Source organism: Ctenopharyngodon idella, chromosome 24 (assembly GCF_019924925.1).
Source record: "Ctenopharyngodon idella isolate HZGC_01 chromosome 24, HZGC01, whole genome shotgun sequence".
Classification (NCBI taxonomy): Eukaryota; Metazoa; Chordata; class Actinopteri; order Cypriniformes; family Xenocyprididae; genus Ctenopharyngodon; species Ctenopharyngodon idella.
The window spans coordinates 5,690,673-5,711,640 of record NC_067243.1 but is presented as its reverse complement, the minus strand read 5'-3'; the positions used below and the strand labels follow the sequence as shown (position 1 = coordinate 5,711,640).

The window sequence follows — 20,968 nt, the reverse complement described above, 5'->3', positions numbered from 1 at the left end:
TTTAAGAAACACTTCTAATGTGACTAAACAAAATATTCATAGAAACTAAGATATGTTTGATTCAATTACCTGTAATGTGCGAGTCTCTAGTATCTGAAGATTTGGCGGTATCTGAATGAGACACTGAAAAAAAAAATGTGGAAGTACAACAAGAGATTCACTATAAGTTTAATTTGTTCCTAGAAGTGAGAAGCTGCAATTGTCAAAACATTTCCAGGAACAGCACAGCCCTGATTAGACCTCGCAATCATCCTGACAAGAACTGAGAACTGAGGCTGTGTCCTAAATCACATACTTCCCTACTATATAGTATGTGACAAAAGAAGTATGTCTGAATTCACAGTACTTATAAAAGAGATGTCAAAAAGTACCCGGATGACCTACTATTTCTGAAGTATGCATATGATGGACACTTTACTATCCCATGAGGCCACGGGAGAGGATTTGTGAATGGCAGTGAAGCGACGCAACTGACGCTGGTAGGTCACATGATAATGACACCATGGCGAATGTACTAGTACGTCCAGATTACATTCATACTATATAAAACATACTTTTTTTAGTGGCCGCAAAGTAAATACTTATTCAAAATAAGCACCTACTCAAAAAAAGTATGCGATTTCGGACGCGGCCGCACTGTATGCGTCACATGAGGCGTGTCATAAACCGACGGCACCGTTTTTTGATGTGTCTAAAAACTGTGACGCTTTCTAATCTGACAACTGATGAGACATGAGAAAATTGATGAGAAATCGAGTCCCCCCAAGGATTGTTCCAACATACTGTTCTGTAAAAGTAATTTAATATTAATATTACACAATAATAGCAATGTGGTATAGTATATAATATTACTATTATACATTTTTAATAAATTAATTAATAAATTGTCAAGCACACAAACATCATTATTTCGAAACATGTAATTGGAAACTGTATATTGGAAGCAAAAGACATACTTAATAATAATATAAGCTAAGCTAGCAGGCTAATTGGTTAGATCTACGCTATGCTAGTACATAAGCTAACTAAAAAAAAAACAGAACGAGAAATGCTTGATTTCACAACCTATAGCTTTAGTTATACATTAGTATATGAACCATGTAATTTAAATGGTCATTATAACGCATTTTAAACGATAAAAATCATAACGTGATTTTGCAAGAATTATAATCGGGCGCTAAAAATACTACCCATTAAAAGTCTGTTGAACCAATGGGATCACTCAGGGTCCTAAAGGAGACCCGATTCCTGGGGGGACTTGATTTCTCACCACATCGGCACAGAGGAACAAAATCGTTGGAATCACTTACAATGAACGATAAAAACATCAACAGCCAATCAGAATAGAGCTCGAGTATTTAAAGCGACAGATGACAAAACTGCAACGCGCTTATAATAAACAGAACGTCATCATGCGTTGGTGTGGATGCTAATATAGTTATCGTTTTTGGGAGTGAGCGGGCCTTTATGCTCTTATTAAATTTTTTTAAAAATTCTGTTTAATTTCATATTTTGGTACATAAAATCTGTTGTTTTTAAATGTGCTTTATAAATAAACCTGAACTATATCAACCTAATCAATTTTAATTTAATTAATTTATAACATCATATTGCAAAATGTTAGTTTCATCTCAGAAGCCGAACTGGAAAATTTTTAAAATATCACATACTTAATTAAAGAGTTGAACAGAACCCATTTTCCAGTGTGATTTAAAATCAAGAGCGTATTCACACATCAAAACGTGTAATTTGTCCAAATAAAACAGGCACAAACAAGGCAAAGTCTGTTCTCATGTCTTTGATATATTCCACACACATTCTCAACAGCACAATTCAATTCAACATATAATTTCAAAGTCTTTGAAAAGTTCAAGCAGACAGAGGCACAGGTTACTGTCCTGAGCCAAAACAGACCTCTACTGACCACTGCTGGTCAGCTTCAGGATTGCAGGATAGTTTCTGTTACAGTTTCCACAGTTTCCACAGTTCATTTTGAATGCAAAACGTGTGTATCCGAGTTGGTAATTCACATACTAAGCCACTTTAGGATGTAAAAGTTTCTCTTGCCCACTCGGATCAGGCTGAGTCCGTTAGAGAGGATGTGCTGACCCAGAACCAGAACTTGCTCAGGGTTTGCTGCCCTCTGGTGGTTGATCCAAACTCCACCATCCTGGATCATCTGATACCTAGTCAAGAGGGAACAATAAGAATAAAGTGAATTATATGAAGCAAAAAGACATCAATGCAATTTCAAAACATATATAGGTATTTTTCTGCTTTGGGTCTTAAAATATGGATAAAAAAAAATCATTCCTTCATTTTTTTTCTCAAAGTCCCTCTGTGGTGAAAATCAAGTTTTTAATGTTGTTTATATGCCTATTTAACATGCTTTAAGACAAACCATGTGAAAATTCTTAAGTCAGCACCATTGCTGAGTATTTTCTCCTTAAAACTGCAGTGAAAAAAAGACAGTCTCAAACCGCTGGTGTTTGTGACATCACAAACTACCTTGTAACCAATCACGTCGGACTTATATCATTAACAGCGAACTAGCAGGGAAGTCTTGAGAGAAGCCAGGTTATCCTGGTATATTTTTCTGTTGATATGAAAAATCGTGTACATTTAGCAATATAGTGGGTGTATATAATGGGTGTATGATGTTTATTACGATGTTATGATGAACTATATGCCTTTCTCCACTGACGTTAAGGTGTTCAAAGCATTTCTAAGGACGCTGATTGTTAGAAGTCAGCTGTCTGACTCTGAGATGACGAACGGGAACATGGTTTGTAACATTAGCAACACATTATTAGCTGTTTGATAACGTATTCAAGAAAAACGCTAATCATATTTATTACCGTTAAGTGTCCGACGTTGTAAAGATCGATACCATTGTGCAGCGTTTACCTCAGTAAGATGACCGAGTGGATCTCTGAGCTGTCGTTAGCGAGTGGAGGCGGGGCTATTTGCATATTCATTGCTCTGCGTATATTAAATGAGGCAAGGGTGTAGAAGCTATTTTAAGGCATGAAGTAATTTTTTTCACAGCAAAAAAAAAAACTTAAATATGTAATTTTGGTGATCAAAGATGAGTTTTAAGGGATACAGTTATTGACTACAGGGGGACTTTGAAGGCGACTTATGCTTTTTTTAAATTTTATTTTACTTTCCTTTAGGGTCAATGTTTGTGCATGTAAACAATCAGAAATTTTATGAAATGACGCGAGTACTTGGTGCAAAAAAACAAAATTTACCACTTTATTTACAAAATATTAGTCTCCAACAACATCTGCTCTTGCATCAACACAACACGCATGCATCGTGCTGCTCTCGTAAACATGTTGGAGATTAATATTTTGTAAATAAAGTGGTAAATTGTGTTTTTTTTGCACAAACAAAGCACTCATATTGCTTCATAAACATGAGATTAAACCACTGGAGTCACATGGATTACTATAATAATGTCTTTACTACCTTTCTGGGGCTTGAAAGTGGTCGTTGTATGTATAGGCTGTCAATGGAGGGACAGAAAGCTTTCAGATTTCATTAATAATATCTTAATTTGTGTTCTGAAGATGAACAAAGCTCTTACGGATGTGGAACAGCATGAGGGTGAGTAATTAATGAAAGAATTTTCATTTTTGGGTGAACTAAGCCTTTACATCATGTAAACCTGTTCTAGTAGACCCCTTAAACAAAATTATGAACCTGTAAATGAGCATAATAGGGGCCCTTTAATTGTTTAAGACCCGGACTAAGCCGTGCTATTAATCGTGACTGTATTGCAAACCTGTTTCAAACAGGAAATGTAGCCGAACCAGCCTGACCGTGATAAAAAGTAACAAAAAAACGTGTCACTCTGAATAAAAAGTAACAATGTAACAAGATGTGTCAAGAGTATGTGTTACTTTTAAACTGAACATTCCAAAACATTATTGGTAAGATTCCGGCGGTGACATCAGAATGGCGTCACTCACCCACGTGGTCCCTCGGGAATGGCTTGTGCCCGTCTGCAGGCGTCCAGCACCGTCGTCCCCGGATCCAAGAACAGCTCATGGAACGGAGCCTCTCGGAAAAGCTCCTGGAGTTCAGTGTCACTCATCTGCTCCAGGGCCTGAATATTGCTGTGGTACAGAGCATTGGTGCACCTGTGTGTACATATGTATATTAGTAACATTAATTAAACATGTAAAGAACATACAATAAAACTAAAAGGAATTGATTGGATCATTAAAAGAAGCTAAAAAAGAAAAGTTGCATCTGAAGCAAAGGCAAGTTCATTTAAATATTTTGATGAATCATATTAAAGAATCGTGCTAAACTGGACCAGGAATGTGCATAAATAAAGTAAATAGGGTTTTGATTTTGATTCAGTATTGATTTTACAGACATAAATCAGAAGAGAGTATCCGCTCTTGCCTTTTGGCGCTTTCTAACCCCTCTTTCCCGTGGACTAGCTTGGTGACTTCAGCGGCCAGGCGTTTGTGGGCGATTCTCTTGCCCGGGTCCCGCCTCTGCTGCTCCATCACCTTCTCCACCTCCGCTAGCGGCAGGAACGTGAAGAGCTTCAGGTACCTGGAGGATAACAAGTGTTTCTGTCAAGCTAAAATAGGCACTATTTTAATATACACCAAGTTTGGGGTCAGTATTATTATTACTTTTATTCAGCAAGGATGCTTTCAATTGATCAAAAGTGACAGTAAAGACATTTATAATGTTACAAAAGGTTTCTATTTCAAATAAATGCTGTTCTTTAGAACTTTCTATTCATCAAAGAATCCTGAAAAATAAAATGCATCACGTTTAAACATAAATATGATGCAGATCATCAGAAATGTTTCCTTAGCGGCAAATCAGCATATTAGAATGATTTCTGAAGGATCATGTGATGCTGAAGACTGGAGTAATGATGCTGAAAATTCAGCTTTGATCACAGGAATAAATTATAGTTTACTATATATTCACATAGAAAACAGTTATTTTAAATTGTAATAATATTTCACAGTTTTGATCGAATACATGCAGCCTTGGTGAGCAGAAAACACTAAAAATTCTTACTTTCGAATAGTAGTTCATCACAGAGAATCATAATGACTTAATTTCAGTCTGTATTCTCTTTTCGGGTTCAACATCATGAGGTTGAGTAAATGATGATAACATGATCCAGCAGACAGTATTAACTGAGGTCACGCTCTGTGTTTGCTAACTCACCCCTCCACGCTGGTATCTGGCAGACGGAGGAAGTACTGATAGAACTCAAAGGGGGATGTTTTATCTGGGTTCAGCCAGACAGCGTTGCCGGCCGTCTTCCCCAGTTTATCGCCCATGGAGGTGGTGACGAGAGGAACCGTCAAGCCGAACACTTCCTCTCCTGTCTTTCTGCACAAGAAGAAGAGAAGATTACACATCAGAGGCTGTGCAATATTATGATGTTTGCATAAATAACAACAACCACGTTTTATTTTATGCCACACATCTTTATTTAAGTCTTAAAGTGGACCTATTATGTCCTCAGAATGTGTCTGTGAAGTTTCAGCTCAAAATACCCCACAGATCATTTATTATAGCTTGTCAAATTTGCCCCTATTTGGGTGTGAGCAAAAACATGCCGTTTTTGTGTGTGTCCCTTTAAATGCAAATGAGCTGAACTTTCCACTTTCCAGAAGAGGGCGGAGCTTCAACAGCTCGCGCTTCGGTTGCTCAACAACAACAAAGCTGGAGAATCTCACGCAGCCAAAATGAGAGAATTTTGCCATAGTGCCATGCTTAAAAATTTTACCTTTTTTTTTTTACTGTTAATATGCACATAGTCCTATTTTATACTCCTAGGTATTTACCACTGTACGTGTCTGAAAATACGGCACTGTACATACAGTACAAAGTTTGAGGTTGGTAAGATTATTTAATGTTTTTGAAAGAAGTCTCTTCTGCTCACCAAAGCTGCATTTATTTGATCAAAAATACAGTAAAAATTCTGAAATATTATTACAATTTAAAATAACTGTTTTCTATGTGATTATATAGTAAAATATAATTTATTCCTGTGATCAAAGCTGAATTTTCAGCATCATTACTCCAGTCTTCAGTGTCACATGATCCTTCAGAAATCATTCTAATATGCTGATTTGCTGCTCAAGAAACATTAGTATTATTATCAGTGTTGAAAACAGTTGTGCGGCTTAATATTTTTATGGAAACTGTAATACATTTTTGTAATATACAGGATTCTTTGATGAAATAGAAATCTTTTGTAACATTATAAACAGATTTACTGTCACTTTTGATCATTTTTGCTGAATAAAAGTATTAATTTCTTTTAAAAAAATATATATATTTTGGATATGATACCATGTTAATACCATAGTGTTGAGAATGGTAATTCCATGGTACTGTGATATCAGTATTGGGTGTAATTAATTACTAAGTAATCCCTTGAAAAAGTAATTCTTAATTTTTTTCAGTAATTTAATTATTTACTTCTTATGTAATTGCATTAAATACTGTATAGACTATATAAATCAATAGTGGATTTAACATAATAATTTACTATCCTTGTGTTCAACTGCTCGATGTTGTTATGGGATTTAGAAAGTAACGAGTAATAAGTAATCCAATACCGTGATCAGTACAGTAATCTAATTACACTGTTAAAGATGTAATTAGTAGCTATGAATTACTTTATTAGAGTAACTTACACAACACTGTGTGATACATATACCATAGTACTGAGGTGGTGTCTGTTTTGATATCATACCTGTGGATGAGCTCGTGCCCGCTCATGATGTTTCCCAGCTGATCGGTTCCGCCCAGCTGGATCCTGCAGCCGTGCAGCTGATGCAGACGGTAGAAGTCAAAGGCCTGGAAGAGCTGGTAGGAGAACTCGGTGAAGCTCATGCCCTCCGCGCTCTTCAGCCGAGACTGGACGCTGTGTCTGCTGAGCATCGTGCCCATCCGAAAACACCTGCCGACCTCCGAGAAAAACTCCAGCACGTGCCAGTCCTTGTACCAGCTGCGGTTATTGAGCACCGTCAGCCGGCCCAGCCTGCTCGGATCCGGGGAGAAGTGCAGCTCGTGGTGGGTGAAGATCCGGTGGAGGCTCTCCAGAATCCCGCGGGCGTTCTGCTCCACCGTAGCCGGGGAGAGTCGCTCTCTCTCGGCCGACCTCCCGCTCGGATCCCCGATCTGCGCCGTGGCTCCGCCGAGCAGCGCGATTACGCCATGTCCCGCGGCTCTGAAGTGCAGCAGGCCGATGATGGCGAGCAGGTTCCCGGCGTGAAGGCTGTCCGCGGTCGGGTCGAAGCCGCAGTAGATGGTCTGCGGACCGGACCGGAGCAGATCCGGGAGCTCAGCTTGAGCTGCGTGCTCAGGGAACGACTCCTTCAGGAGGCCTCGGTTATGCAGGGATAAGAGGAGCCCGCTTCTTTTAGATGGAGAACAGTGGAATGAAGCTTTTAAATAAGATGTTTTTGTGAATATGGCATGTGATTTAACTCTACACACGCTTCGGCATGACCGCGCAATGGACGCAGCCATGTTTGTACGTCAGGGTTTTGATGGACACTTTCGCCACCTAGTGGACAGATGTGGGAGTGTAGAAAAGAGTGGCATTTAAAGGGATAGTTCACCCAAAAATGAAAATTATGTCATCTTTTACTCACCCTCACGTTGATCTAAACATGTATGTGTTTCTTTGTTCTGCTGAACACAAAAGAAGATATTTTGAAAAATGTCGGTAACCAGTTGTTGGTCCTCATTGACTTTGAACTGTTTGGTTACTGACATTTGTCAAAATATCTTCTTTTGTGTTCAGCAGAGGAAAGAAACTCCTACAGGTTTGGAACAACTTGAGGGTGAGTAAATGATGACAGAGTTTTAATTTTTGAGCGGACTATCCCTTTAATAAACTGTCATTCCACTAGAGGGCGCGCGGTGGCCCAAAAATCCGAATCCTCCATTAAACCGCACTCAATTCTTATGGCTTTTTCGTCTTTATGGCGAAGGTTATACACTAAAGAAGTGCAGTCGTTTACATATGCTACGGGTTGACATTAAAAGATAAATAATAGAGATTGCAATTTCTTTTAAATGATTTTTAAAAAATAATGTCTGTAACAACAAACGACTGTGATTGGTCCACACTGACCGGCGCTGAGAAAAGTAACACGTAACACGTGACATCGCTGTATTATTGTTGAACTACTTTCTGTGCCGAGTACTTTAACTATTAAAGAATACTGTAATACACAAAAAGCAATAAACTAAATAGATCCTAAATAGTATGATCGATGAAGAAAGAATTTGTACTTGTTCCTAATTATGTATATAAAATATATGTAATGTGATTAAAGTGGTATTTTTTTTAGACTGTACAATGTACACCACTGGAAGGCGCTATACAACTCGTTTTCATTTATGAAATACTATGTAGAGTTTGGAAAATTAGCTGAACTCTTTTTACAAACTACTTAGACTTTGTATATTAAAGATAAAGTTTGCCACATTTGAGTTTTGCAAAGATGTATTTTATTTTGAGACAGGACTAGATATACATTTATCAAACATTTGTCTATATTAAGCCAAAGAACAAAAACATCACCACTGAGGCCTTTTTGCAGCAGCAGTATATTAATCATCAACTAATAAAGTCACAGATATGTGTATATCAACCAGCTCCTTAAAATCAAGCATTTATTAGAAATGACGCTGTCAGAGGCAGAACAGTACTTTACTGTGACCTGAGCTACAGCGACTAACGGGGAAGACCGAGACACAATTCCCTGATATGACATTGTTAAAATCCCTTCTACATAAAAACACCAAGCACTCCATAGAAAAGCAAAGTTGCTGACAAACATTTCATTTTAATCCAAAAAAAAGAGAGAGGAAAAAAAAAAAAACGTAATACTTTATGTATATGTTTGCTTCATCAGCAAATATTAAAAGACAAAAAACAACAACAACAAAAAATCTTCTTGGGAATATTGTGAACTTGCCTGAAATAACACTTGATTTGATACTTAATAAAACAGTTACAGATTTTTCCATGTCATGCAGTTTCTTACAATCTGGATCTAAGGCACCTGAAAGACATCTGAATAGCATACTAACTGTATACTGCAGTAATAGTATGCATATGTTATGTAAATTATCTGTATGCATACATGTGCAGTATACAACAAAAGCACACATATGCAATGCAATGCGCTTGACCTTCCATTTCCAGTGTGATGAATGAATCAGAAATGTCCGAACACAAGCGTACTAACAAGTGAATGAGGTGGAGGATGAATTCAGTCCATTCTGTTGGGATTTAAACATCACATTGACATGCCAAATCATATGAACTGCTCTAAAAATAACTGGGCAGACACAAAACAAGAATTTAAAACGAAACGATGCACACAAAACATGTTTTACTGTATTAATTACTAATTTTCGAAAATGTCCTGACAGTGTGACAGCAGGGAGTGCATCTTACAGCCACGAGAGAGACAGAGAATCTGGCTGGATTTGTGTCACAGGCAGTTGTTGATGATCTAAATCATCAGTACCCCTATTCTTTACCTGAGACCTCAGGGATCACAGTACAGTACATCATTTGAGGACCTCAAGCACCCCGAGAGCTGATCAAAAATCATCTTCATGAGATCAGACGTTTACAATATCCTGCTTTATGGCATAAATCATCACTTAGGTCATATGTATGGAAGCCCATTTCTGTCACAAAAGAAAAAAACATGCTTTGGTACATCTTAATTATCAGATTAAAAGTCATAATTATGACACAAAAAAATTGACACCACAAGTCCTAATTGACATAATTCAAAATTATGAAATAAAAAGTCGAAAATATGACTCTCAATGTTTTTTTTAATTCATAGTTATGAATTTTTGTCATAATTTTGACTGTCAAAATTCCGACATGTCATGACTTTGAATGTAATAATTATGAATATCAATTTTGACTTTCTGTCATGATTATGTCATTTTATGTCAGAATTATGACTGTCAATTTTGACTTTTTGGTCACAATTTGACTTGGTGTGTCATAAATATGACTGAATGTCAATTTCTACCTTTTATGTAATAATTATGACTTTTTGTCATTATTTGGCTGTCATAATTATTACTTAGTATGTCAAAATTTCGACTTGTGTCATAATTATGACTTTTTATGTGAATTTGACTTAGTGCGTAATAATTATGACTTAGTCATAATTTCTGTCATAATTATGACATTTTGTCATAATTTGACTTAGTGTGTTATAAATTTGACTTAGTATGTCATAATTGACTTTCAATGTCATAATTAGGACATAGTATGTAATAATGACTGCTCAAATCAATAGAGTCAACCATCATATATATCTACGATGTTCTGGTGCTGAAATACGGCCTATACATGCTGCCATATGGTTGCTAGGGTGTGGCTAGACAGTTACCAGGGTGATACTAACAGACTAGATGTTTGATCAAATCAAAAAAGCCAACCATCATGACCCTATGATGCTCTGATACTGAGATATGGCTTCTTAATGCTGCCATACGGTTGCTAGGGTGCTCTAAATGGTTGCTAGGGTGTGGCTTGACAGTTACCAGGGTGATACTAACAGACCAGATGTTTGATCAATTAAAAAAAGCCAACCATCATGACCCTATGATGCTCTGATACTGAGATATGGCTTCTTAATGCTGCCATACGGTTGCTAGGGTGCTCTAAATGGTTGCTAGGGTGTGGCTTGACAGTTACCAGGGTGATACTAACAGACTAGATGTTTGATCAATTAAAAAAAGCCAACCATCATGTCTCTATGATGTTCTGGTGCTGAGAAATGGCTACTTCATGTTGCTATACAGTTGCTAGGGTGCTCTAAATGGTTGCTAGGGTGTGGCTAGACAGTTTCCAGGGTGATATTTAAAGAGTACTTGCGAGTCTGAGTCAAAAGAGGTCACCCACTTGTCTCTATGATGTTCTGATCCAAAGGTATCCCTCTCACCTTTGTTCAATGTAAGTGGTTGCTAGGGTGTTGTAACTGGTTGCTAGGGTGTAGCTATGAAATTGTTATGTCACTACTTATTGGCTGCTTGCTGAGCCGAGTCAAATGAGCCCATGACATACTAAATCATAATTATGACACACAAAATTGGTGATTCGTCATTAGTAAAATTCCATCAAACACAATGAAATGTTCGGGATAATCAGCCACTCCGTTTATCATTCCATGTGGGGTCGAAGTGTGCAGGTCCTCACGCTGCGGGAATGAAAAAGGAATGTGGAAATCACAACATTAATTCCCATGCAAGTGTCGTTCGATGATAAATCTTCCCCCATATTTACATTGCACTACATAAAACTCGTTCATTTCACAACATCTGCTATATATATATTAATAAAGATACCTTTGCTTTAGTATAAAAAGACTAAATGTCAATGAACAATAATCTAGGTAGTTCATAATACCTAGACGCATGTACAACATCTGAGCCGTTAAAAAGCATTTATCAAAAGTCAAGACAATGCCGCGGTGGGCCGTCAGAGTGTCGCGGTCAAGCGACTGGTATTTACAGGGTTACAAAGCTTCAACGTTTCCAGTTACAAACATAACTTTACAGTTTAAGTGCATCCATTTGCAGGACAGTGGGCGCAGGAGTCGCACAAGCTTACGGACACAGCTGGCATTGCTTGAATGTGACACGGGCCGTTCAGGTTGACGGCGATTTGAGCGACAGTATGACGAAAGTCATTCATTTTCAATGACAAATGTTTTTTTGGCGACTGTTAAGGAAGCAACAGAGTTAAGTAGCGTTGAACTTTATTCAGATGAGAAACGACACGCGGTGGAACGATTAGCATCTCGATGACCTCCAGCAGTTTAACCGCATTGTTTTTAAATGAATCATCTCAAAACATTGCTTAAGTCTCAATCCAATACGGTATTTCCAAGTTATTTTTTGAAGTGAAAAGAAACAATATAGGTTATATCTCATCATTGTTCACATCTTCAGAACAGTGAAGCTGATGACGTGCAAAATGAAACCACGTCATCACAAGAAATTCACTGAAGATGTTGTAGGCGTTGTTTATGGAAATCCAATTCATAGCTTTATTTTAAACTTACATGGCTCTTTACACAAGCACAAAATGAATCTTACAAATTTGAAGGTGTGTTCTATAGAAGCTTGTTTCCGCCACAAAATATTCAAAAGATAATTGCAAGTTATAAAGTTTCACAATTCTGACTTTTAAGGTAACTGTGAGTTTATATCTCGCAATTGACTTTTTTAACAATTTTGACTTTTTTCAAGTAATTGCGAGTTTATATCTCGCAATTGAATTTTTTCACAATTTTGACTTTTTTCAAGTATTTGCGAGTTTATATCTCACAATTTAGTTTATATCTCGCAATTGACTTTTTTTTTTTTCACAATTTTGACTTTTTTCAAGTAACTGTGTGTTTATATCGCGCAATTGAATTTTTTCACAATTTTAACTGTTTTCAAGTAATTGCGAGTTTATATCTCACAATTTAGTTTATATCTCGCAGTTGACTTTTTCCCTCACAATTTTGACTTTTTTCAAGTAATTGCATTTATATCTTGCAATTGACTTTTCTCACAATTTTTACTTTTTTCAATTGCGTTTATATCTCACAATTGACTTCTCAAAATTTTGACTTTTTTCAGGTATTTCGCAATTGACTTTTTCCTCACAATTTTGATTTTTTTTTCAAATAATTGTAAGTTTATATCTTGCAATTGACTTTTTTCTCACAATTTTGACATTTTTCAAGTCATTGTGAGTTTGTATCTCGCAATTCTAACTTCTTTTCTCACAATTGAGAAATATAAACTTTCAATTGCGAGTTATAAAGCCCAATTCTGAGGAAAAAAGACGACTTTATTTCTCAGAATTTTGAGTTTATATCACGCAATTCTGAAGTCAGAATTGCAAGATAAAAAGTCGCAATTACAATTTTTATTTTTTATTCAGTGGCAGAAACAAGCTATGTTTACATTTACCCATTGCTCGATAAAATTTCACAGGCGCAATCCAGTCATTTCAATAGGCATTCGAGCGATGAGGAGTTTCACTTGAAGGTAAAAATTTCCTCTCACAGATTTCACTTGTGTTTGAGTTGGTCACACGAATTCGCCACTTTGACCAACAGAAAGCTGCTTGGTTTGAAAGTGACTTCTGTGTGAGCGATGCAACTGTTTTTTCCCTGCAAAATTTCATTAATATGACCGCACCGTTAGGGCTTGATTACACAGAATGCATTTTTGTTGTTAAAAACGCGAGACGCAGGGCAGTGGAATGGACACCAAGGTCTCGAGACCTTTAAAGTTTTAACTTGAGCGCTACATTTTTAGATGCAGTAAAACACTCAAGTCAAAGACATCCATGTAGCGCATGTTTACATACAAAAACACTGGAAAAGCAGCGCAGTGGAATGCAAAAATGCCTTCTGTGTGAGCGGCCCAACTTTTTAACGTAGATAACTGCACACAGAGTTTCGGTTAACAAAAACCGTTATGCACGGACATATTTTAGCTTTTCTTTCTGGTCCATATAGGGAAGTAAAAAAGTTGCTGTAGAATGAGACGCGTTCTTCACTGCGAAGATGAGACGAGGCACTGCGGTTCTCTGAGAAAGTGACAAGAACGGAGAAGAGCAACGGACTGCTGGAGGGACAAATAGACAAATGGTGTGAAACGAAACGAATTCAGACAGGAAGGAAATTAAATCAATGTGTGAAGCTCCAGGACAGCACTGCTGCAGTGCAAATGTGGATCTATACAGAAAATAAAGTGATTTCTGGGTTACTGCATTGAGTGTTTCCTTTGAAAACGGCCATATATTATAAAACAGTTATCAGCTATGGGCCCTTTGAGAACTATCACAAACTTTATAGTCATTACATCTAATTTACCTGAGTAGGGACGTCACATTCACATGCCAATGGTAATTAATCTACACAGAATCAAAAATGTCCATCACTGCATTTAAAATGCAACCATGTTCAAAGAATTGGTGTGAAATTCACTTGAATATTGCATGTTGCTTCATTAAAATCAACATTGCAATAAATCGACATGCTGCAAAAACACAGTCAGTGCCAAAACTCGCAGTATTGCTGATGTTTGAAGTATGAATGCTGTAACGGGCCTCATTTGTCATTTCTTTCAGCCCTTGAAACACTAGATTACAGTAAAACTGCACTACCTGTTGGGTGGAGCACGTGTGCTCTGTCAGAAGGCATCGGTCGTGAGGTATTGATCTGCTTTGTATTTGGGCATCTAGAAACTTGTAAGCTGCACTGATGGATGCTTGGAGATGTCTAAGTGTCTTCACTGGTCAAACTGAAACGTAATATTGTGTTGTAGTCAGGCGTGAACCAATAAAGCAATAAATAATTCATGATCGTCTACAAATGTCAAGTTTTACCGCAGCACTGGACATTTGTAAATGATGGAATTCAAAGGCTGGAAACTGTTCAAGATAGAGTCGTATTTTCATTCGCTCGGTGCTTAATGTTAGCATGATCAAAAGAAACGGCGTTAATCATGAAGCAAAGTCCCTACTGCGTTACAAAACGGTCAGTTTCACTAGTTACGGTAGTTGGAAGTCACTTGGGTGGTTTTACTGAAGTGTACACTATTCAAAAAAGTAACTGTATAAAAAAACGGATATTGCTGTATGAATAAGTTGGATTTTAGGGTTTCTATTCACAGTTTCTGGCCTGAGAGACCAGTAAGCGTTTATAAAATTTCCCCAAAAAAGTTCCTAAAACCACAGGATGCATTTTAGTTGGCATTGCGTTGATTTTCTCTTTAAATCAACAACCGCCGAAACCATTGTTTAACTCAACAATAATGAAGAGCCCTTTCTGCGCATCTAACCGATGCTGTTTTCATCCAGAAATCCCGGAAATAGTGGTAGACGAGGGCCCCTGAGAGAAACGGCCCTCTCCGTGCTCATCTAGAAGTCAGCTGGACGAACGAGCCGTCTTGAGAAACCCGACTCAGTACATGTCTCTGTAAATCTCCTGCAGTAAGGGATGCAGCGAAGTGTCTTCCGTCTTTTTGATTTCCTGCACTAACTGAGCGTGCTCCGTCACCAGCTGCCGCAGGTCCACTAGTTTCTGGAGGAGTTTGGGGAAGAGGAAACCGTGATCCGGGTGGTTGCTCTTAAGATGCAGATGAAGCACGTTAACGATGTTCTCCTGCATTCGCTCGATGTGCGGGACGTTCACCAGCCCTGGCCGATCTGGAAGACAAATTTAGTGAAGCATTAAAGCAAACACACATCTTTAGGAGGTGCAGGTTAGGGAGACTTTAAAAAGAAAAATGTAACTGCACACTCACTTAAAACGTTTCGGCAATGTATCGTTTCGGTTTAGAATCGGAAACTGTATTTTATGAACGCATTAGCGTATAGTTACGAAACTCGTTATGGGTCATCGGCACAATGCCCTGAAGGAGCTGAAGGAGAAGTTTTGAGTTAATAAATTAATAAATCAAATTTTCACATGCTTATAACTTTGGATGTGGTTGACTTATTTTCACGGGAGTCATCTCCTTAGACTCCTGAATCCTTACCGAGTCCAACGATACAAAACATGCTAGGTTCGCCTTATGGTTTATGCAATGTTGTGATTTAGCATTTAAACAACATTTATTAATTATTTAAATCAAATATTAAAAGACCCAATATACCTCCACAGCAGATGATGGCAGCAACAAACAGTGCGAGGTCACTATCGTCCAGTTCGAGAGAGTTAAACTTCATCGCAAACTGAAACTTGGGCTCCATCATCTCGCTGAACGGCCGTCGTAAGCTCTTCAGAAACTCTCTGGTGATGAAGCCACTGCCGTATGCGACCAGCAGACCATCTTTATTCATGCATGATGCCAACATGGCAAAGAGAGCCTCATGGACACCGTACTTTAGTAACGTCACCTGTCGGAGAACAGACTGCATTCAGTGTTTATACAATGTGCATATTTGAAGATCTGGCTGACAAATCATTTTCATGAAGCTTAAAGAGTTTACAGGATGTGGTGCACTAACCTGGTCATTTAAGTCCAGGTTTGAGAAGCCTGGCACGGACTTGGCGAACTCCGTCAGCTCAGTCACCGTCTCAACCGAGGTGCACTGGCAGCAATGAAATATCCGAACCTCAGCGTCCTTATTCAGCAGCCCTCCAGAAGAGCCCACCATCTTGGCCACGAAAGTCTGTTCGGCCAACTGCAGCGTCTCCATGTCGTGGATCACAAAAGGCTACAAAACAAGAATGAAGAATGAAGCATAGATATCAAATTAAGAATAAACTGTATAGCTCCATATGTATATATATATATATATATATCCATATATATGGACAAGCACTAAGATATAATTATGTCCTGCCCTAACATCTTGTTTCAATACTTTGAAAAATTAAAATCTAATAAAATTAATAAAATAAAAATAAATACTAAAATAGATGAAAAATTATATATACAAATTTTATATATATATATATATATATATATATATATATATATATATATATATATATATATATATATATATATATAAGTGCCGTCAAATCGATTAATTGTGATTAATCACATCTATCAAAAGTTTATATGTGTGTGTATGTGTGCATACACACACACACACACACACACATTACATAACAGATTAATATACATACATATATATATAGAGAGAGAGAGAGACAGCACTAATATATATAGTCAAATTGATTAATCGCAATTAATTGCATCTAATCATAAAAGTTTATATTAATCACGATTAATCGATTTGACTATATGTTAGTGCTGTCAAAGTGAATAATCACGATTAATATGAACTTTTATGATTAGATGCAATTAATCGCGATTAATCAGTTTGACAGCACTGATATATAGTCAAATCGATTAATCGTGATTAATCGCATCCAAACCATAGAAGTTTATATTAATCACAATTAATCGATTTGACTACATATTAGTGCTGTCAAACTGAGTAATCGCGATTAATCGCATCTAATCATAAAAGTTCATATTAATCGTGATCATTCACTTTGACAGCACTAATATATAGTCAAATCGATTAATCATGATTAATCGCATCCAGCCATAAAAGTTTATATTAATCATGATTAATCGATTTGACAACACTAATATGTGTGTAGTCAAATCGATTAATCGTGATTAATCGCATCTAACATAAAAGTTTGTAAATATATGTGTATATAATATAATAGACCCAACTTCATGTTTTAGTACTTTGAAAAAATAAAACTCAATAAAATGAAAATAAAAAATAAGTAATAAAATAACATTTAAAATAATAAAAATGATAAGATAATAACAATAACTTATTATTTATTATTATGTGTCATAATACTTTAAAATAATAAAATCTAATAAAATTAAAATAAAAACTAAATACTAAAATAACATAAAAATAATAAAAAAATATATAGCATTAACATTATTATTATTATTATTATTATGTGTATATGTATATGTAACAGACCCAGCTTCCTGTTTGAATACTTTCTAAACTTGTCAAACCAACTAATTGTGTCACAATGTAATTGTGTTATACAAGGACAATACGATATTAGATGTACAGCATCTTCTTTTCACAACCTGTAAAAGTTCAGATGATGGCATTTGTTCCAGACAGGACTAAAACTCAAACCGCTCCCCGCCTCCATAAGAGGTCAACATGACACCCCGAGAGGCTCATTTGCAGGGCCGTGAGAGAACAAGCATACTGTGAGAGATGAAAGACTCATCTTAATTCAGCTGCTTTCACTCCCAACAGCTGGCCCGTGTCCTGCGGAGCTCAGGGCGAAGAGCAGAACCAACAATCAAGCTAGTGTTACAGATGCATGAGGGGAAACACGTCTGAGGTGGAACCCATCCTTATACTGACATGTATCCACACCCAGTCAGGATTCTGTGCAACAAAGTCAACTACAAAGCCCTGTCCCATGACCCTAAAGCTTCTTCAATATAAGAGATCAGTATTATTGATGGGCTTTGTGCTTTATAAGAAGGTGTAGAGAGAGATAGGGGTGAACAAAACTGCCCTGGCCTTATGTAAGCACATGCACTGACCACTGCACGGTGCATGTGCTTACACTGGTTAAAATAGTTTTAAAAGGTTATACATACAGACAAAACAACATCTAACATAGACTGGTTGCTAAGGTGTTTTAAGTGGTTGCTATGGTGTTGCTAAGGTGTTTTGAGGGGTTGCCAGGGCTTTGCTAAAGTGTTCTGAATGGTTGCTAGGTCATTGTTATGTGGTTTCAAAGGTGTTCTGGGTTGTTGCTAGGTTGTTGCTAAGGTGTTGCTAGGGCATTGGGTGGTTGCTAGGCCATTGTTAAGGTGTTCTGGGTGATTACTGGGCTATGTGGTTGCAAAAGTGTTCTGTGTTGTTCTTAGGGCATTGTTAGGTGTTTTGAGTGGTTACTAGGCCATTTCTATATAGTTGCACAGGTGTTCTAAATGGTTGTTAGGTCATTACTATGTTTTTGCTAGGGCATTGGGTGGTTGCTAGGCCATTGTTAAGGTGTTCTGGGTGGTTACTAGGCTATGTGGTTGCAAAGGTGCTCTGTGTTGTTGCTAGGTCATTGTTGAGGTGTTCTGGGTGGTTGCTAGGCCATTGCTAAGGTGTTCTGTATGGTTACTTGACTATGTGGTTGCAAAGGTGTTCTGTGTTGTTGCTAGGGTGTTGTTAAGGTGGTCTGGGTTGTTACTAGGCCATTGCTAAGGTGTTCTGTGTGGTTACTAGGCTATGTGGTTGCAAAGGTGTTCTGTGTTGTTGCTGGGTCATTGTTGAGGTGTTCTGGGTGGTTGCTAGGCCATTGCTAAGGTGATTTAAGAGGTTGCTAGGGTGTTGCTAAAGTGTTCTGAATGGTTGCTATGGTATTGATAAGGTAGTCTGGGTTGTTACTAGGCCATTGCTAAGGTGTTCTGTGTTGTTGCTAGGCCATTGTTGAGGTGTTCTGGGTGGTTACTAGGCCATTGTTATGTTGTTGCTAGGGCACTGGGTGGTTGCTAGGCCATTGCTAAGGTGATTTGAGGGGTTGCTAGGGTGTTGCTAAAGTGTTCTGAATGGATGCTAGGGTGTTGCTAAGGTGGTCTGAGTGGCTGCTAGGATATTGCTATGCTGTTGTTAGGGAGTTGCTAAGGTTTTCTGGATGGTTGCTTGGTAGTACCTAGGGTGTTCTGGGTTGTTAAGGCGTTGCTAAGGTGTCCTGAATGAGTACCTGGTAGCGCCTAGGGTGTTCTGGGTTGTTAGGGCATTGCCAAGGTGTTCTGGATGGTTGACAGGTAGTACCTAGGGTGTTCTGGGTTGTTAGGGCGTTGCTAAGGTGTTCTGGATGGTTGACAGGTAGTACCTAGGGTGTTCTGGGTTGTTAAGGCGTTGCTAAGGTGTCCTGAATGAGTACCTGGTAGTGCCTAGGGTGTTCTAGGTTGTTAGGGCATTGCTAAGGTGTTCTGGATGGTTGACAGGTAGTACCTAGGGTGTTCTGGGTTGTTAGGGCGTTGCTAAGGTGTTCTGGATGGTTGACAGGTAGTACCTAGGGTGTTCTGGGTTGTTAGGGCGTTGCTAAGGTGTTCTGGATGGTTGACAGGTAGTACCTAAGGTGTTCCAGGTTGTTAGGGCATTGCTAAGGTGTTCTGGATGGTTGACAGGTAGTACCTAGGGTGTTCTGGGTTGTTAGGGCGTTGCTAAGGTGTTCTGGATGGTTGATAGGTAGTACCTAGGGTGTTCTGGGTTGTTAGGGTGTTGCTAAGGTGTTCTGAATGGTTTATAGGTAGTACCTAGGGTGTTCTGGGTTGTTAGGGCATTGCTAAGGTGTTCTGAATGGGTTCCCACTAAACGTGATTTCGGCCGAACGATCTCCCCTCAGTGCCTTTTTTTTGGTTTGGGCCACTGCCTTTCAAAATGCCTGTGCACGTCCCTGTTGCTAGGATTACTTACATATGGCTGAATTCTCTTACCGGCGTGCTCGTCTTGCCCGTCAGGATGGTCCGTGCTTTGCATTTGTTCATGTTGAAGTTCTTCATGTAGGCCTCGTAGATCTGCTTAGCCAGGGTTTTCTGATCGGCCAGCTGCGGGTCCTCGACCTCTCGTTCTCCTGTTAGGATCTCCGCCTTCAACCTCAGCTTCTCCGACTGTGGCATTCGCCCAAAGCGGATGGCTGTTTGAGGGATTGAAAGGTAAGTTATAGATAACACCCAAACGACTGTAGGAAGCTCACTATATTTTGGAACAAAGCCGATATCTGACATGCTTCACAACTGTTTCTTGTGAAGTCTCTGCAGTAATATGTGGATGTAATGTGACGTGATCATTTGTGGTTAGTTCTTGACAGGCTTCCAAGAGTACAAATCACATAAAAGTACTCTTTGCCTGACTGCTAGGCCTACTGCTGTGTGACTTACTTGGCACAAAGTTCAGCAAGTTTTCATTCAATATCCCTATTGTTCATTTGATGCAATTGAGGATAACAAAAAACGTATTGAAGTTATCTCTATAAACCTTCACTCTGCGGATTTTCTTGCAAAACCAAATAAAAAATAAAAATAAAAATATATATATGAGGACAAGCCCTGTCCCGCCCCAACAGCGCGTTTCAATACTTTGAAAGATTAAAATTTAATTAAATTAATAAAATAAAAATAAATACTAAAATAGAATAAAAATTATATATATATATATAAATTTGTGCTGTCAAATTAATCGTGTTTAATTGCATCTAACATAAAAGTTTGTAAATATATAATGTGTTTGTGTGTATATATATATATATATATATTTAAAAACTTTTATGTTAGATGTGATTAATCGCGATTAATCGATTTGACAGCACAAATATATATATATATAGACCCAACTTCATGTTTCAGTACTTTGAAAAAATAAAACTCTATAAAATAAAAAATAAGTAAT

The 20,968-nt window shown here is 37.9% G+C and overlaps 2 protein-coding genes across 2 annotated transcripts in view; both read right to left on the bottom strand.

Moving 5' to 3' along the window:
* Window positions 1-1,783: 1,783 nt before the first annotated feature.
* yars2 (tyrosyl-tRNA synthetase 2, mitochondrial) lies at window positions 1,784-7,596 on the bottom strand. The gene is made up of 5 exons (XM_051883406.1): window positions 6,755-7,596; window positions 5,212-5,379; window positions 4,420-4,575; window positions 3,978-4,148; window positions 1,784-2,186 (listed from the first exon to the last, which is right to left on the bottom strand). Exons 1-5 carry the CDS (start codon window positions 7,531-7,533, stop codon window positions 2,027-2,029), a joined length of 1,434 nt encoding a protein of 477 aa, XP_051739366.1. The 5' UTR covers window positions 7,534-7,596; the 3' UTR covers window positions 1,784-2,026.
* Window positions 7,597-8,500: 904 nt separating this feature from the next.
* Window positions 8,501-20,968, bottom strand: part of pparab (peroxisome proliferator-activated receptor alpha b) — a 39,078-nt gene continuing 26,610 nt past the window's right edge. The window contains exons 6-9 of the mRNA XM_051883407.1: window positions 20,017-20,216; window positions 16,073-16,282; window positions 15,718-15,961; window positions 8,501-15,268 (exon numbers count right to left, since the gene is read on the bottom strand). Coding sequence (XP_051739367.1) covers window positions 15,024-15,268; window positions 15,718-15,961; window positions 16,073-16,282; window positions 20,017-20,216 — 899 coding nt within the window. The 3' untranslated portion in view covers window positions 8,501-15,023. The remainder of the gene's footprint in view (window positions 15,269-15,717; window positions 15,962-16,072; window positions 16,283-20,016; window positions 20,217-20,968) is intronic.

What these genes read in the sequence shown, in the direction of transcription:
- yars2 (XM_051883406.1), bottom strand. Translation starts at nt 7,533, where the DNA reads ATGGCTGCGTCCATTGCGCGGTCATGCCGAAGCGTGTGTAGAGTTAAA. An exon ending in GGGCACGAGCTCATCCACAG is followed by an intron (nt 5,380 to 6,754) that starts GTATGATATCAA and finishes CTTCTTGTGCAG; the next exon opens with AAAGACAGGAGAGGAAGTGT. An exon ending in GGGTTAGAAAGCGCCAAAAG is followed by an intron (nt 4,149 to 4,419) that starts GCAAGAGCGGAT and finishes ATGTACACACAG; the next exon opens with GTGCACCAATGCTCTGTACC.